At 36.2% G+C, this 19,075-nt stretch overlaps 1 protein-coding gene across 16 annotated transcripts in view; it reads left to right on the top strand.

Annotated features, from left to right (window-relative positions):
* Positions 1–19,075, top strand: part of LOC308178944 (uncharacterized protein) — an 88,905-nt gene that overhangs the window by 32,052 nt on the left and 37,778 nt on the right. For 3 of the 16 annotated variants that reach the window (XR_013940044.1, XR_013940047.1, XR_013940048.1), the window contains exons 3-6: positions 2,378–2,484; positions 6,101–6,316; positions 15,669–15,801; positions 17,506–17,639. Coding sequence is in view for 3 of the 16 variants with exons in the window: in XM_080558229.1 (XP_080414355.1) it covers positions 6,224–6,316; positions 17,506–17,639 (227 nt within the window). In the remaining 13 variants the exon portion in view is untranslated. Of the gene's footprint in view, positions 1–182; positions 1,085–2,377; positions 2,485–5,429; positions 5,729–6,100; positions 6,317–8,885; positions 10,353–15,668; positions 15,802–17,505; positions 17,640–19,075 lie in introns of those variants that run through there. The other 13 variants (XR_013940049.1, XR_013940050.1, XR_013940051.1 and 10 more) reach the window with 10 other exon arrangements.

Genomic DNA, 19,075 nt, shown 5'->3' on the forward strand with positions numbered 1-19,075 from the left:
AGTACCTCCTTATCTGGGGCAAAAACATACATGGCACTCTGCCTAGATATCACTAAGACAGCACAAAACAAGGGTATGAATGACAGATCAACAGACTGTAAGTTAGTAGAGACAGCTCTGAACAAAGTATAACCATTATTCACAAAACACCAGTCACTTAACTGTTCTCATTTGCTTTCTAGGCACTTGCTCATCTTGCTGTTCAAAAAGATTATAAAGAGGAGTACTATAAAGCTGACTTTTGTTTATTCTTACAGGAGCATAAAAGATTTACACCTATGGCTCCTTGGTATAGGTATTTCTGTTACAAGTTCCTGATGGAGAGGCACAGGGCTATCTGGTTTTGGACGTTAAGTGACGATTTGTCATTAACCAGAAGGAAGACTAAGATTTAACGTTTCTCTGCTGATAAATATCAAGGAGTAAATCACCTGCTGTCAGTGAAACCACACTAAAATATACGTGCCCTTAAATTCCATAGTCCATCCTAGATTTCTTTGGATTTTTATACTCAAGCTCAATTCAGGATCCTCAGAAACTTTAGCACCTGCACAGATTTGTGATCTGAGCTGGAAAAAACTTGCACAGGAAGTCATTGCTCTTCTGAACCTGCCAACCAGTTCCTTACTGCTGATTTTGCAAGGTTTAATGTGCACTTGCTGCATATCCACGTGGAAGCAGAATTTGAACTCCTTTGGGTTGTACATCTCACTTATTGATTTATTAGGACAATGATTTAATAGTCTCGTTCTCTGGTGATCCCATTAACTTCCAAGCGCTGATGCCTGTTTAGCTGTGCACAAAGAGCTCTTCTCAGAACTGTTTTCCTGATTAAAGATTAACAATGTGATAAAGGCAAGGAAACACGGGCATCCTTGAATTTTGTTTCTTACATCAGTTGGGTTAAACCTTTACTATCTTTTCTCACTGTGTATCTTCGCTTTGTGTTTGGCAATCAAATTCTGCACAGCTCTAGCACGTTTCCCCCAGTTTAGTCAAAACAAGAGGAAAACTTTCTGCCTCTTCAACTTAACTCTTTGACCTTTACACAAACAGCAGCAAAAACCTTTACTAACTAACTAAGGTGAGTTGTCTTTAAAACTTTCTTTGCTATCTCTTGGATTAAAAAGTATTCTGTAAAAACAGAGGAAGTCACTGAGGTGTAGTTAACTGTAACGATGTTAATGTCTTTTGAAATGGAAGTAAAATGCTTCCCAGGTAAACACACTTCTTCCAAACAGACCCAGGCACGCAGATCTGCTGTCTGCCACAAGCAGCAAACCATGCATTACTGGAGAGCAGAATTTGATCTAAATATATCGCAATGCTAGATGAAACAGTTAATAGATAAATTGCAATTATGGTTAATATTTTTAGACCACTTCCCTGACTTGTGTCTGAACAATCACCCCTGGTACTTTCAGCTCCAATAAGCTTCTGTTAAATGCTTCCCCTGTTATATATCCCACATCTGTATGCTATTATGCCCTGTTTTTCTTTTTTTTTCCTTTTTTTTTTTTTTGTCGTGCTATATAATTATAATTGTTAACAATATGGAGCAGGATTTTAAAAGCATAGGCAAGACATAAAAGCATTAAGTCCTCTAACTTAATAGAAGTTGTTTTGGTTCTTCTACAAGAACCACTCGAATTTAAAGAGGAGATTTGTCTTCTCAAAGCCAAGAGGAGCACTGGAGAGACAGCAAAGCAAGGCTTTCAGTGTGCTTTAGGCACAGCCCGCATCAAGTCAACTGTTCATTAATGGCACAGTCTAAGCAATCACTGTGCCTCTGAGAGGGTTCTGCATCGCTCCTCACCCTCCTCTGCACTGAGAAAGAGAAGTGGTAATTGATACCTGGGCCAGACACGAGTCAATCAATACCCTCCAGAGTGACTTCTATTTGTCTTTGCTTTGCTATGCTCCCATCTTCCCTTTGCTTTGGAGAAAAAGTTAAGAAAGAAGTAGGGCTGTACATACAAGTAGGACTGTATAAGTTTCTGGATCTGACCAGCTTTTATATGGCTTATAAGGGGTCTAGTGCTGTTTTGTGTAGATGAGGAATCCAAGTCAAATCAGAATGCTAAATAATGTCTGCTGGAATCAACTGCATCTCCCATCTCAAAGCCAGATGTCTGAAAAAAAGAAAAGAAAAAGCTAAAATATTTTAATAATAGTCTTCTTTCCAAGTGATCAGTATCTTTTCTGAAATTCAGAATGTATAATTTCTCCTGAGAATCTTCTAGGCCAGCACTCTGAAGCACTAAGTTTTTTCTGACTGCTACTTTCAGTTGCTTAGAAGAACATCCAAAAAATATATATTCTTTTTTTTTAATCTATCTCACTGATTAGATGTCACACTTTTTTTTTTTTAATTAAGGTTTTTTATGCTCTCTGAAGTAGTGCTTCATCATTGTGAAAGTGGAACACTAAAAGGAAAAGTTGACAACAGCACCAGAAAGTAAAGTGAAAGGATTTCACCATTTAGTGAGTATAACTTGATAACGGAACACTATTTAAAGGAGCAACATAAATTAGAAGATCATAAAAATATACTAATTTTCTCTGAAATGAGTGATGGTGTAGAGATAGTTATTTACTGCTATCAGTATTCATAGGAGCAAGATTGCACTGCAAAACAGGTGATGAAGGTAGCAATTGTCCCTGGTGTAAGAGCAAAAGTAAAGGCGTGCATGTTTTCAGACCACTGTTAAGGCACAGAGATACCACTCTGACAGGTGCAGTGTGAATACGACATACACTTGGAAACAAAATTGAGACATTGGAGGAAAGTGAAAATGGAAAACTTTCCAGATGACAGGTGGAAAATGATATTAAAACTGTCAAAATAAGTCACAACAAAAACTGGGTTTCCTAGTAGACTAACAGGAGTCATGTTCCAGAGAAGAATGGAGTTTTCAGCTACGAGAAGGAATATCATAAAATGGAATGATTATGAACATGTGAGGTTAAAGTGGGGTTTATTTATTTGGCTTTTTGCTTTGCGCTCTCTTTCTCTCTCTCTCTCTCTCTTTTTTCTCTTTTTTTCAAGTGTACAACAGTCTTGATTTACTCGGAGTTTTTTGGACAGGTCAGAAATGTGTAAATAAATCACACCATTATTGCTTCACATGGTTATCTATCCTGGGCCTAATTCCAAACCCATTTAAATCGATGGCAATCTTTCTGTTGGCATCAGAGGATGGTGGTTCAGGACCTCTGATACGAAGATGGAGGTGCAAAACATACGCAATAAAGGCTCATTATACAGCCTCTAAAGCTATCTGAAATGATTTTCTAAAACACAGGAAGAGAGTGAAACTGAAGATTTTGAACTACCTTCAGGGTCAAATATGCTTTATGTTACATCATAATGAAGCTTTTATAAAGAGTCAGCTGCATATAACAAGCAGTAAACATCTTCAGTATTTTAAAAGGCACTATTCAGATTTAAGTCTGGCAATTGGAATAAATAACCCAATATTTTACTCATTAAAAAAGTCTGTTGATCTGCTCATACTCAGGGGAAAAATGCAGATCAGACCAAAGTTTGCTGTGTTTCCTTAGTGCAGCCAAGGGTAGAATATACTCTGCTGATTTAGGATTTTTGTTCATCCACGTATTCACCTTCATGCACTGCTAAATTCTTATCAAGAACTTATGTGCAATTTTGTGGCTGAATTTTGTTTCTTTATGTAACATTATTTTAGCACAAGAGAACTGGTATAAATTAAAATCCTTGCAAATGGAATGTCTTTATATTCCTTTTAAAATATTCCTATAAAAATAATTTGTAGTAAGTATGTTTACCCCACCAAATATCACTACAACTTAAAATAAAAAGGTACTATATTCTCATGCGAGATGTTTAATGCATACTATTGATATGTTAGAAAGAAATAGTCCCTGTAGAGGAGTGGGTAGAAGTCTGATTGCAGCTAGAGATGCAGTAGGCAGTATTTGGTAACTGGAGATTGCATACACAATATACCATAACAGCCATTGCGGAGCTGTTAACCTGTTATGTCAAAACATAATAAGGAGGTGCTTTAGTTTGAAGATTCCTGATCCAAGTGGCTCTTTTAAATTCAACCTAAATGAACTGAAGGACTATTCTGCCCTTCACTTTACAATCCTTGAGTTATAAAACCTTGAAAATATCAGTTTATAATGGAAATAATTAAAGACCTTTAACTGTAGCTTCGTGGATGGTGCTGGTATTAATAAAGCAGAAGTACAAGGCAGGACAGCTCTAGGATCCTGATGACTGTTCAAATGCAGAGAAACTCATTTTAATGACCTAAAGGAGGATATATTGTTATAACAACTTTTTTCTTCAGTGCCCTTCAACTATCATAATGGCATGGTATACATAGCAACTTGAAAAGACTGAGCAGTGCATAAGAAGTGTAATCTCCAGCTACAGTCACCAGCAGCATAATTATATGTATGTATAGTGTATTCTGCATCCAGTTCTCTGGTTTTGAGAGCCCACAGATTTTGTAGATTACAAATAATGTGGTAACTATGTTGAAATATTAGCCCTAAATTGCTGGAATGCATATTCTCCCTTAAATAATTGCTTTGGATTTGTGTTGATTCAATGTAACATACTAGTCATGACTAATTTGCAGTTAAGTGTAAAAAAAAATAAAAATATTATTCTTGCATTTAGGAGCCTGCAGAATCGTAGATAGGAGTAGTTGTTGTTAAGGGTACTTATGGTAATTACAGGAACCTGCTGTCTCTGAAGATAAGTAAGGTCAATGACCTCAAATCAGGCTTGTCATGAGATTCGTTTTTCAAGATGTGAAGCTTTTAATTTGTCATCCTTACAACTTGTTATAATGACCCCACTGAGTTACTTTTCATGGCTACAACTTTTGCAGTAATCTGGATCACTGGCTCTTCCAATGGTGCCTGCTACCTTAGGCACCCAAAACACAAAAATGTCCGGGCCAAATTCTGTGGAAAAGGGTACACATGGCTCCTGGATATGCAGCAGTGCTAACTATACTGTGAAAAACACGGTATAATATAGCCACTGGGCAAAATACCACCTTGTCTGATGGAACAGTACAGCTAAACAGACAAGGAGCATTTGCTACTACTTTGTACTAATGATATGAGTTGGAAATTGCTGTTCTAGAAGGGTACACAAGATTAAATGTTAGTGTCTCAAATCTTGCAAGTTTACCTCAAAGATATTTTTACAATACCTTTGGAGAACTCTTAAATGTAAAACTTCTTGTTCTCCTTGAATAACCAATCCTGACCTAAAGTATAGTACAATGATGCTTACATACTGCTCTACTGCCTCTGCAAATGCACTTCAGTCGATTTTGCAAAATACGCAAGATCCACATGTAAGAGATGCTGCAGTACTAGCCGTCAGCCAGCTCTTAAGGAGCACTCCAGCAACGTGAGACCCAGGCTGAAGTATTTCCGTATGAGAAACAGGGGAATCGCTTTAAATATTTTGAAAGTGGGGAAACCAATTGAGCTCAGCCCTGCGGTCTCCAGCTGAGCAGGAGCAGAAGGTTAAGGGCCTGCAATTAAGACTGAGAGATCTTCACTTAGGACATGTTGTGACAAAACATCAGGCTGCTTTCACAGTCTGGCTGCAGGGCTGTGCCACCAGTTCGCCACACGAGGAGCCTGGCTCTCTGCCATCCCTCAGGCATCGGCCTTTAGAGGTAGGCCATGAAGGCAACCCTAGATAGTTTCTGAGGTATGATCATATCTAAACTTACCAACTGAAAAAAACTATCATGACCTTATGACATGATATCATGCCATAAGACAAAGGCAAAAAAAAAAAGAAATCTTCTTGTCCTTTTCATTTAAAAGGCAAACGTACTGAAAAAATCTCAAAAAGATACTCGGAAACTTGATAAATTTTGAAGAGCTAGGTCTCAATTTTAGTAATTCTTCAGCACCCAGATAAGCTGCTGAATGTTAAATGTGATTTTTTGTTGCAGTTTTGTCCATGCTATATAGGATTAAAATGAGTTAGTGGGTTGCTTGTTGTTGATAGCTCAGTTATTTTGCCACTTGCAACTTTTGATTAAGGAAGTTGAAAAACTGTTTCTTATTTAAATAGATTGACAGAGATAATGATGCCGTTGCATTTGAAAACAAGGTTCAGCAACTGACCCCAGAGGAGGGAGGAAAGGAAATTTTTTTGCTGTTGGGGAAGCAAAGGGCCTGAGCTGTAAAGCCAGAGATGATTTGTCAGACTCACATGATGAAGCAGGAAAGTTCCAAGAAAACCCAAGCATCTAAAATCTTAAATGACTGCTTCACATCAGAAAAAAAGGTAAAAAGTTGACTGCATAATATTTGTAGTTCATTTTTAGATAACATATTTTAAGTTAAATTTAGCAGTGAGGTTGATTTTTTTTATGAAATATTCATGCTGTAAATTGTTAAGTTTAGGTTAAATTAAAGCTAATTTTATGTGGAAATTTGAAAGAAGGAAGAATGCCCTTCACCCTTAAATGATTAAATTTATTTGTTCAAGGTGATGTCATCTCTGTTGTGTTCAGGAGATCCATTTTGGATGGCATTTAGAAGTTAATGGTCTTTTGAACAGAATGCAGTATTTGAAACCTCCAGGGAGACTTCAAAGTTAATACTGTGTAAAAATGCCTTTGAATAAACCTAATAATAATTTATTTAGCCTTTCCTAGTCCATTCAGCTTCAAGATGCACGTGTTCAGGGGTTTATGAATGAGCTTAGAATGGTTCCAACTTGCTGGCTGAGAGTGGTAGGCAAAAACCAGTGCCTGTCAGCAAGGTATCGCACAGAACCTTCATAAAAGTAACAGGAAATAGCTGTTATAATATTTTAGGAATGTAGAAGTGTGCTGCAGAGGTCAAGGACTGACATAGAAGGGAAAGGATAAGTGTCTGTTTCCCTAGAATCTGTATGTATGTACTGTAAAAATTGGATGACATCAGTAGAGTTGAAGAGTCTATGGATGCATGCGTCATAGTGTCTGGATATTAACGTATGTCAGTGGAGGTTGTTTAAAGTATGGATATTGTGCCAATTGTTAGTGTCCCTTGGTTTAGTTACTGTGTTTATAGGAAGCACACTTGAGCCGCTTTAATAAAGCTAACAAAGTTCTATTGTGTGGGCATGAATCCACAATGAATAAATAACAATAAAGTGTTTTTGTTTGCTATTATTGAAGTGAAGTGTTAGCTGCACATTCTGTGTGGTACGAAGCATTGTATAAAATATATTTTGGTCTCAGCATGAAAATCATTACAGAGTGCACTTGGGAGCTGAGACAACTGTTCTGGAAAGGCTCTTCAAATATGACATATTTGCCATTTTGCAGTTTCAAATCTTTTTCAAAACTGAAAGTGCTGCACATTTCCTCTTGACTTGTTACTCTCTAAAGAAATTCATTACTGCTGTGATAAGAACTTGGAAATGTTATATAGTCCAGAAAGCATAACTTTATTCTTCTATGAATTCTTCAAGGTATGGATCTTTCTTTCCTTAAAATCAACTAGTAATTTTAAAGAGGCTTTTACATACACTTTACTGATTCAGGACTACAAGAATGCTGAGAATAGTTTAGCCTGAAATATCCAAATCTTTAAACTTGTTAGTACTAGTTACACAGTTGACATCAAGAAATGTATTGCATAGTTTGTAAGTGCCTTGATGAACCGCATCTTAATGATGCTATGAAGAGAGGAACTTTCATCCTGTCTCAGAGGAGAGAGCTAGAGTAGGAGTTAGGATTCCTGGAATTAGGTGCTAAACTGTATCACTAACACATAGCACTATTTTGGGGTGAATTGCTTAAGTCTTAAATAGAAAAAATAATCTCTGTCCGACAGCTTGACTCTCTGTAATGTATTTTGAAGCTCCTTTATGTAAAATAAAGCTTGGATAACATAGTTCAAAATCTATGTACGTTTGGTCCTCAACACTGCTGCTTCTCTCTGCTCTTATTAGACTCTGCTAAGACTCTGCCAGTGTGGATGTAATTTTTGATGACAATCATGTGTGATGTGACTTTCTGGGGAAGAAGGACAAGAAAAAATTTCCCTTTCTTGTCCCATTATCAATGGCTACTGTTGTATCACTTTTATCACGGAGTTACGGCTGTTCATTTCCTCTCCTTGCACATCTGATCATATCCACCTACAAGATGGAATAAAAAAAAAAATCCTGATTAATAATTTAGAATTATTTTAATGATTTTATGCTTCATCGGTTTGACTTGCAGATTCTGGAAATTTGCATCATAATCAGCCAAGTAAAATTGTTTAGCCTTTTGGGCATTTTCAGCTAATATTAGATTTTGGTTGTTCTGGGGGCTGTTGCTGTTGGATGTTTAGATCTGTGTGAATTCTGCATTTCTGTCAAATAAGCAGAGCTTGTAAGCATATATTATTTTAATATTTTATAGGTGGAAAAAAAAAATGTGGATGTTATGTTTACCAGGCCAAACTTGCTCAAAGTGGTAGCATGACAATGCATGTGCTACAGAAGCATGGAGAAAATGTGCCAAAATACCAGTGTCCACATTATAGTACCTTTATTGCATGAAAAAGTGATTTGGCTGAGTTTAAAGGGGGGGGGGGAAGAATGAAGAGATGATAATTAGGGATGAAGTATTTCTAATTTTCACTGCTTATAATGATATAAAATATACGTGACTTCAGCATTACAAAATATTTCTATGTAAAAAGTGTTCGTTGTTGATTTACAGGTTTCTCCTACAAGGAGATGTAGTGACATCTTGTGGCTGATGTTTTAATTTGTTTAAAATACAAAGTATCAAGTATTTAGCTTTTTTTTTTCTTTTTTTTTTTTTTTTTCCTTTCCTTGGTACCTTTGTGACTTTCTGTCTTTCTGTAAGGAGGTACCACAGAAAAACCTACATCCAGGTCATACTGAGGAGTTTCTTCTCAAAGCCACAGAAAATAGTCCAGATCTCCATGAAGCCATTTCAGCTCTCACATTTCTTCTTTCTCAACTCTACTTAAAAAATCCATCTAGCTATACAAAGCACTAAAATATATTGAATGCTTAAATATATATATATATATATATTTTTGCATGTGGAAAATCAGCTTTTACATCTTAGTCTGAAATTGTTCAGTGTTTAATTGCTGAGCACTTTGTCCTTATAATTTGAAGAAATACATGTAATTGCATCAATTATTAAAGTGTAAATTAACTTTAAGTTTGACCTAATCAGCTGAGCAGACGATGGTTTTACTGTGCTTAAAACATTAAAAACTCGTAAAATTCTAAATTTGATTTTAACAATATCTAATATTATTTTCAGGTTCTATAACAGTTATGGAACATTGGAGGTGATACAATAAACTGAAATGTCTCTTAGCTAATTGAGGTCTTCTCCCAGAAAGTAAAAAATAAACCACTGTATAAATTCATTTTCATTCTATATGCAGAAAATATATATTTTTTTCTTTGTCATCAGTATCAAACACTATTGATATACAGGTTGATTCTGAAAATAAAAATTATAATACTGTTTAAAATGTTAAAGATTATAATACTGTTTTAAAATTATAATACTGTTTAAAAGTTTGGTTTGTTTGTTTGTTTGTTTGTTTTTTTCCCCTTGTGCAAACCGCAGTTATTTCAATACAAGCCCTCATAATTTTCTGGGGATTTCATGTACTAAATTTTTGAACTATTCTTGTTTGGAAGAACATTTGATTCAAATATCACCATACATATATTTCATGTGTAAATTTACTTCTCTTTAGGAAAAAGACGTTCTTGTACAACTCTCAATAGCATTAGAGATTTATTAAGAAATCAGTGTATTAGAAATATAGCATATTTACTGTATTTTTAAGTGATGTAGGTGACCAATATCAACAAAGTTAGATAAAAATTTAGATTTTTGAAAATGTATGAAAAAGCTATATTAAAAATATTTGGGCATATACAGATGTCTTTAGCATCTATTTGTATTTTCAAATAAAGCTCCCATTTAAATATATTAAGTATTTAAAGGTAGAAATTGAATTATCTACATACGTACAATTCCTTTGTTCATGTATTTTTGCAATTTTTATTTTTATATTATTTGCTACTTTGAGTAGCATTTTGAAATTAATCTTTTTGTGTGGGTAAAAGCAGAAAATTACTGGACTTTTCAAAAGGATTTGAATTGTTAAACTGCTTAATTTTTCTGGAAACTTAGTGTCTTACTGGAACTTTAGTCATCCAAAATCATTTGAGAAATTGCTTGTTTGTCAATTTATTTATCAATTTTATACCTATTGCGGAGAATAGAGAAGGTTCTTTTTGGTGTGTTTTACTCTAGAACAAATGCATTACTCAAAGCTATTCCTCTTGTTAAACTCTTGTTAAATAACTAACTCTTGTTAAATATTGTGGAAATCCAAAATTTACCATTATTATTAATTGTTTTTAATAACAGTTCAGATGTCCACTTGTGAAATCTGCATTCATACATGGCAGTGGCAATTACATGCAGTTACTGTGAAGCTGGTTTTCATGAGCGTTATGTTCTTACTCAGCATAAGAAGACTCACAGAGATGAAAAAAAGATTCAAATGTGATCAGTGCAGCTACACATGCAAGCAGGTATTTAAATTCACTGAAAAAATATTGCATATTTAATGGATGATTCGGCAAGGTAGGGTTGGCTTTGGGGATACATTTACTTCAATAAGATAAAACCATTTGTTACTACAATCTAAAATGACATAGTTATATTTATTTGCAAGACAAGTGGTTCACAAATGAACAGTAAAATAGGAATGCAGAAAAATCTGAGGCTGTCTTGTTAAATCTTTTGTATATGAACTGTTTAGAAGTATAAAGTAAGAGCAATCAATTTCAATGACATTGTGATGAGCACAAAATAAAATATTTGTGCTTTAACTGTGATATTCAGCAGTGTCAGAGAAAAAATCAATCTGAAGTGATACATTTATTAACAAATTATGTGCTATAAAAATACATTTAGGATCACGTTACTTTCCAACTCTGGGAAAAGATTGGATTTTGACAGTAGATTATATCTTTAATTGTATTGTTTACCTTTGCTGTCATCTAATTGTACAGCACACAGATACCATAGAAGTGCAGAGTACTTCTTTATGCTGCAGCAAGTAAACACTTCAGAAACTTAAGGATACATTTTTTTCCCTAACCTCTGGGGAAAAAAAGGGTGTGCGTGTGGGGGGGAGATTTCAAACCAAAATAATGTGTGTTAGACCATTAGGCCAACTGATTGACAGAAGTATATTCTCACTTTATCTCTGTCAGAAATACTTTCTATACATCTGTAAAAGCCAGAATGAAAGTGCTGGGTATGTTGCATAGTATCAGTGAATGATCAGCCATGAGAACATAACTAAAACAGTTCTTTTCATCTGCCCTCATTTCAAAGCTTTCCAATTACGTCCTTTCTCAGTCGTCTTTGAGAAGTCTGCCATTTTGCCCATCCCCAAGGCCCGTAACGTGGACCTAATTTTTTGGATCATTTACAGGTTTTTTCTGTTCTGGGTCTGCACAGTGAAACAGAATCCTGCTAAGGGTGCTAGGAAAAAGAGTGCTAGACAGTAGGGTAAAAAAGTTCTTATGTCATAGAATCATAGAGTGGCTTGGGTTGGAAGGGACCTTAAAGACCACCAGCATTTAACAAACCTTAGATTGGTGGATTAATAAAATACCTTATAATATTCCCCTTTAGGTAGAAGATACCTGCCACATCATACTTTCGGGGCTGGTACTGGTTTGTATAATCCGGTGTAGAAGGTATTAATGCTTAGAATAGTAGTCTTCTCAAATTAAAAAGCAGTGTGAAGGTATGAATTTTAAGAAAAATTGAAGAACTTGAAAAGGTAATGGAAGAGAAAGAGTGCTAGCACCAGTTCAGCAAGAAAAATATGAAATTATTATTCACTTCTTCGAAAACTGTATGCTGTGAAATATGCTGTGAAATCCACTAAATTGGCAAAGGTCCTTTAAAACAGAGTTTTAATATGTATCCTGGACAAATCTTCAGGAGCTTTATGGAGGTTGTTGACTAAGTCAGCCTTTCACTTCACGTTCCAAAATTTGTCTGCCAGAACCATATTTGTTTTTTTTGTGTGTGCGTGTGTTTGTTAAAGTGCTTACATACATTAATATTTGATTCATTTATTTATGCTTCATTATGCTAACAGAATAATGTGTAAGCATGCTGGAGATTGTGGACTGGTGATGGCAAAAACTGCTACACCCAGAAAAAGAAGCAAGGGCAGAAGGAAAAAATGTGAGAACCTAAAGCATGTTAAGCAAGAAGGTAATCAGCGAATAAGTTAGAATTTAATCATGTAAATTAGAATCAAGAATAAAAGGCTAAAGCAGTGAATCTCCCCTGCTGTTTAATTACTGTTTCACAATGAAGCTAATTTAAGTGCTAATAATGGAAGAATGCTTTAGAACAGTCTTGAATTGTGTAGCAGAAATTCTCATCATCTGAGCTGGGTCATTGCTCAGGTACCCATTCTGGGACTGCTGTTCCCCTGCTCCTGCAAATATCTTCCTAAACTCCATGCTTAGCAATGCTTACAAATGCATTTTTTCTTTTCCCTTTTGGAAATTCATTTTGCCGTTATAAAGGTGGATGAAACATATTACTGAGTTGAGCCATAGTGAGTTTTTTTTAAGACCCCTTCTGTAATAACACACTGCTTTAATACAGACCAGACTGAAAAATTTGCCGTTTCAGAACTCAAATTGCGTGTTAATCACAAAGCACATCGTAATAAAGAAACTCTTCTTTCTCTCATACTTTGACCAGATTATGATCAAACATAAAAATTCTATTGAGTTAAATAGCTAGTCATCCTTCTGCCAGGATCATTGCAGAGGTGACCAGGCCAATTTACAGAGCTCTTGGTTCAGCACGTCTGTACAATCAGAAAGGCACTTGGAATTACTCATGGTTACTCACTGTAGATAGCTCTTGAGCACTGAGTGTTTGTTGCTTAAATTTCAATATAAAACAAAGGATGGTCCATAGTTAATTTCTTTCCTTCTCTTTCTTCTGATTCCTCATTTTTTGTCATTAGTTTAAGGTTCCCAGGAAGTGAATAAGTTCAGGTTTGGGCAGACAAGAATGGTAGTAGGCTATTTCATCAGTTGATGCCCTGTCAGAAAGGTCTCCACAGCAGTAACAGGAACACCTTTTCTGGTTTATATTAGCAAATTCCTGATACAATCATTTATGTTTTTATCTTCTTTGCAGCTCTCAAAAGAGACAAAGTTAACTCTTATCCTCTTAAACCTTAGCCTGTCATCACATTTATGGTAATATTGTAGTAGTTTCACCTTACAGTCTAAATTTTACCCAGAGGAGGTATTTGCTTAATTTATTTACGTGCTTTTCTGTTGAGCTAGGCAAAGCACAATATGGAGTATTCAGCTAGGAAAGGCCATGAGCAGGACCCTGGTATCCTCATACATCACGCCTTTTCCATGTCTGTTCGATCTAGTGCTGAATCCCTGCACTGTTGCAGGGTTAGAGTTTGTCAGATGTTTCTGAGGTCACTTTCAGGGCCACCAGCACCAAAACAACTGCTTCGTCTGATCAGAGCATCCGGACATTTTTTTGCCTCTCTGCTTCCCAGATGCTGTTTGAAAGCCACAGTAGTCTTCTTGATATGATTCTCCAGGTGATTTTTATGGAGTAAGAGACGAGAATGGAAATACATCTAAGGCCTGGGTGTCACAAAATGTTATGTTTTGGTATAGCAGATTATATCTATGCTGATTTGTGGCCAATGACACTGAGATAAAATTTGACATAGTTAGAAGAAGAAATGTTGAAGCTTTTCTGAATCTAATGAATATATATCAGCAGCTGAGTTTACATTAGCATTGACACTTCTGTTTTCACTGGTAAGGCTGTAATGGTATGGTTAGAGAGAAATTTACAGCTGCAGTGTGTATTTTTTTGCAATAATTAGATTTAGCTGTTTATTAATGTTTTGCTACATGCAAACAATATCTTTTTGGTATCTTCCAGATCGCTTCATCTGGAAGCTTCAATTTTTAGAGCTAAGAAGATGTCTCTTTAGATACTGTGCCTGCAAATACTCAGTCTGCTAATTGACTTGCACAACTATTAGAGATTTCTGTGCTGGTTCCAGAAATCTTTTCAAACTGTTGACACTCGCAAGTATACACTGCTGTTCACTTCTTGCACAACTTGCAGGGGCCCAGGGAATCCTGTACGTGGCTTTACAAAAGATTGCATTATCATAAGATCTGTGCCCTTCTTAGGAATTACTTGTGTGACCAGTGCCATCAATACTTTGCTCTTACACATATTTTCTTTTTCAGTTTTTAGTATATGAGAATTAAATTTCCAGTTAAATAATGTTTAGCTTTCCTCCGATAAGAATATTATGGGTACTACTCACTAACTTGGCTCATAATATCCAATGTAAAATAGATTCATTGTTAAGATAAGATAAAATATCTTAAGATTTGATGTTGCTATATATTGAAAGTATTTTTGCCACTAAATTAAATTGCCTAACTGTGAAATTTATTGGAATATTTATTTTTCTTTCTGCTTAATTACCACAATATTTAATTTTTGCAAAGCTGACCTGGAATCATTTCAAGATGTCTTGAAATAGGCATGTGAAATAGATGGGTTTGCTGAAACTTGAGTGTAATTTTTTTCTAGATTTACACACACAATTCTAGAATTACATACTGATCTGAAGCAATTTTTTTCCTCAATATTTCTATACAATTGAAAGCTGTGTGAACTTCAGTCAATTTGTGCTTTCCTGAGGTGAGCACATGAAAGGCAATGATATTTAAATGCAAGGAACTTTTACTAAATATCCTTTCCGCAAACACAAAACAGGTGCCAATTTAAAAATACTAAAAGTTACTAATTATGGAAGAATCATGAAAGAGATAATATTGAAGAATTCTGTAGTTGCCTCTAACAGTGTCCTCAGATAATTCAGTTATATGAAAAATATGATTTCTGCTTAAACGGAAGCATGCATTCTGAGCATCCTCTGCAAGTAAAAATTGTCTGTGCATTAAATAGTTAATGTAAGAAGAAAAGTACCGTTTCTGCAGGGCATATGAAACATACCATGCCCAGCAGATAAAAGCAGAGAGTAAAAATACTGCACTGGGTACATTTTTACTAATTAGGCTCCATAATGTATCTGAGACCTTGGAGCATAGTAACTCAAATATTAATTTGTGCATATAATGCTGCAAAAGCAAGCACATTTTGATATATCCACTCGAATGTAATTGTCTCCCGAAATTGTGAAGAATTGTTCTAAAACCTAGAATCTGCCAAGGAAGTGAGGAGGGAGTGGGGCTGTGACTTGGGATGCCTGCTGTCACGGTAGGGTTCAGCTGTGCTGGGTGGAGGAAGAGGAGGCGCTTCCTGTAGATGGCAGTGCAGGTTCACAGCTACCCAGCCAGCAGAACAAGTGATACGTGTCAAAGATGCTTTGATTTTTATTTTATTATTATTATTATTTTGTCGTACTTTGACTTAATGAGGTGTCTTGCTAATTGATTTAATGTGGTGTCTTGCTAATCTTTTTACACATGTCACGGCTAAACAGAAAGTGTTCTTGCTAGCTTTTTTTCTTTGCAGACTAATAAATTCTAGTACCACCACAAAGTGCAGCCACCAATGCCAGGAAAAAGGACGGGGCGTGCACACCTGCCTCGTAGTAGCAAAGTCACTCTGCTGCTAAAGCAACAGTGAGAGTTCCCTGTCCCGAAGTGTACGTACACCTTCTTCCCACCCCTTTTTCCCCCTAAGGCAAAGTTAGTATATTTTGCAGGTACTTTGAGGCAGACTCCCCCATCTTTCCCACATTAGCTTGGTGATCCTGCTTGCTTGGAGGGTCAGCTGGCACCCTTCAGACTACAGCCAGAGTGTAAGACGCTGGATTTGTCTCTGGGCTGTACTGAGGTAGTGGGACAAGATGTAGCCAAAATGACTGGCTAGGTTAGATACTGTGCAATCTGATTTTGGAAAACTGATTTCAGTGTGGGCTTTTTACCCTTGCTGAAAGAAGGTCTGGTAATATTTTATTTCCTCTTTTTCCCTTTCTTTCCTTTTTTTTTTTTCCTGCTTTATCTTTGTTGTTTTCTTTGTTGTTTTTCTGTTGTTTCACCAAAAATATTAACAGCTAGCTACAGCACAGCATTTATCATTGGTAAATCTTTCCATAATTTACAGAAATATCCAAGGTACATAGAGGGCATTGGTGACTCCCCCAAAGCCACCTAAGAGGCTAGCATCTGGAAACTGAAACCAGATGCCTTCAATTGCAGTACTCTTCTCACTGGGTAGGATTGTTCACCCATACTTTACTGAGGAAATTGTGAAGATCTACTGTTACTGGTGCGACAGAAACTTAACAGACAGGAAATTAATTTTTGTTGTTGTTGTGAAAAAGCCTAGCTGTTTCTCACAACGGTAACTATGGGGTCTCCATTGTACAGATGAGGAAGAATAGAACAAAATTAATCTCTGACTTAATTATTTTGCCTTTAAGAGCAATGAAACCCACTGATGATGCAGTATGTTGCTGCTTATTAGTAGTTTAATAATCTCACTGAACTAGAAATAGAAACTCAGGGGTGTTGCAGCATGTAGTGATTAAGTTACATTAGCAGAAGGTGGTGAGCAAATGTGCAAGGACCTAATGACATTAAGCCAGTGCTGTTAATCACTTCCAGAGACATTAAACTCAGAGAATTAAAATTGAAATAACATTTATAGCTTCTTAAAGGTCAGTGCTTAGGCTGATATAAAGACACTGTGGCAGCATGACTAAAGGCCATGGATGTGACTGGTAGTAAAGTACCTCACTGGGAGGAAATACGTAGGGAGTTTAGTCAGGTGGTAATTGGGAAGGCTCATAAAGACGCAGACTCAATAGTCTTAAGACCTTTCTAAAGTAGGAAAAGTAAAGTGAGTAATCTTTCCTTAGACACAAGCTTTTGTTGTCTTTCACACTGAATGTAAGCTGCCTCTGTGTGCTTACTGATGGACAACTGAGGTACGGGTGACCAGATGTTATGTGGCTCTAACAGTAACTTCCACTTGCCCAGTTTAATATATATTTTTTGTTTGTTTGAGAAACCGAATACGCATTTGAAAGCAATTTACGTTAATTCAGTACGCCTTCAGGCAAACATCATTCCCTGTTGTTGTGCTTTTAAACAGCCCAGCTATTGTTTGAAGTTAGTCACTGAAACATTTGGACTCTGTCTAGTGTTATGGGTCTGTGTGATCACTACAAAATGGTAAAGAATTTTCTGACAGTTTTGCTTCAGTCTGTTTTCATTTTGAATGGGCGTTTGACAATGACGAATTTAGTTTCTTTCTCCTGTGGTAGCTGACTGTTTGAGTTACCTCTGTAAATGATTTTGTCTATTTTTAGCTTTGTTTTGTTTGTTTGTTTGTTGGTTTTCAGGTTCTGCCTATTACTAGTTCTATCCCTGCCCTGCCCACACAGCAACATTCACAGCTAATGGGAAGAATGCGAAGTGACCTCGCTGTTTGCTTTGATAAGAAAGAGCCTTGCTTTTATTACCAGCTAATCAAATGGTAGGTAACAGCTAATGGTGATTGTAATTAAGCCTTAGAACTGCTATCCTTTTTCTGGAAGAATTTTATGTTAAGCTATCCTTCCCTTAAGGCTGAGGTGATTCTCCATTGTTCTGTTACAGTAATTCATCAGTTGTTTCACTATAAAATGAAAGTTATAAAAATGTTTGCAGTAGTTACTTTGCCATCCTATATTAAATGTTCTTTTGGAACTGAGTTATGTATCCCTACATCACTTAGCATTGCTGACTCTGAATTAAAATTGCTTAATTTAAAACAGGCTGTATCCTCCAGGCCATGCCCTCCAACAAAACTTTTGCAGCAGTTTTATTTCAGCACCAATTGTGTGATAATAAATGTGATAATAGTGCTAATGTAAGACTATGCTCCATTTTTGCATAGGTGCAAGTTTATAGTAAATCCTTTTAGTTCAGTGAATTCATCACAGTTAGATGGGACCTGAGACAGTCGTCTCTTCCTACTGGGGCTATGTCCCAGAAATAATGGATAACCAACAAATTCCATGGAGGACTGAGATATTCAGCACTTTTTTAGGATTAGGCAATGCATCTGTGCTTTGCATGCAAAAAGGTTGTTTCTGCTTGTCTTGAGATTCCTGAGAGAAATGCAGAAGTCTGTGCGAGTGCCTCCCGGTTTTGTCTTGACAGAAGAACAGTATAGGAGTGAACTACTGTTATTCTGCGGCTTGCCACTCCGTCTGGCAGATGCAGGCTAGCTACAGGAGGTCATATATATGGGCAGGCAGGCTGTCCTAATAGCAGAGTTTTCTCTTTCTCAGAAGCAGATGACTGAATAGAAACAATACGTTGCTTTCCCCATTTGATGATGAAGACTGACAGTTTGTAGGAGATGAGTCAAAGGTTACTGATGAGAAGATCCATCCAGATAATTGCTGTAATTGTACCCTGAGGATGCAGCTCCTATCGTAGAGCATTACGTAGCGATTCTGTTTGTATATAGATACTTGACAGTGAGCTCCATCCTATGCCTTAAATCAGGAAAGTTCCTTCATGAGATATAAATGAGGAAAATTCTCTTAACTTTTTAAGTCAATCATGTTTTCTTCTGTTGGCAGGTGGCTAGCAAATAGTCCCATTCTGAGACAGACAAATAGTTGTGATTTAGACAGAAATATACTGCTTAGTGTCAAATCCTTTGATGAACACAGTAACTGTAGTTTTTTCACAACAAATAACATTAATCAGCATAAATCAGGAAATATACATCTTTCATAGTAACTTGAAGGTGCATCTTTTCCTTACAGTGGTTTATTCTATTTTCTTGACTTTGTTCAGTGACTTCCTTACAATTTAATATAAAAAGCTTTTCCAGTGGGGAGTGAACAGTTATAGACAGGACACACAAAACGTCACTGCCACAAAAATCAGCTATTTAATCCATGCCTTCCCAAGATG

This window comes from Anser brachyrhynchus (genome assembly GCF_964034855.1).
Source record: "Anser brachyrhynchus genome assembly, chromosome: 16".
Lineage (NCBI taxonomy): Eukaryota > Metazoa > Chordata > Aves > Anseriformes > Anatidae > Anser > Anser brachyrhynchus.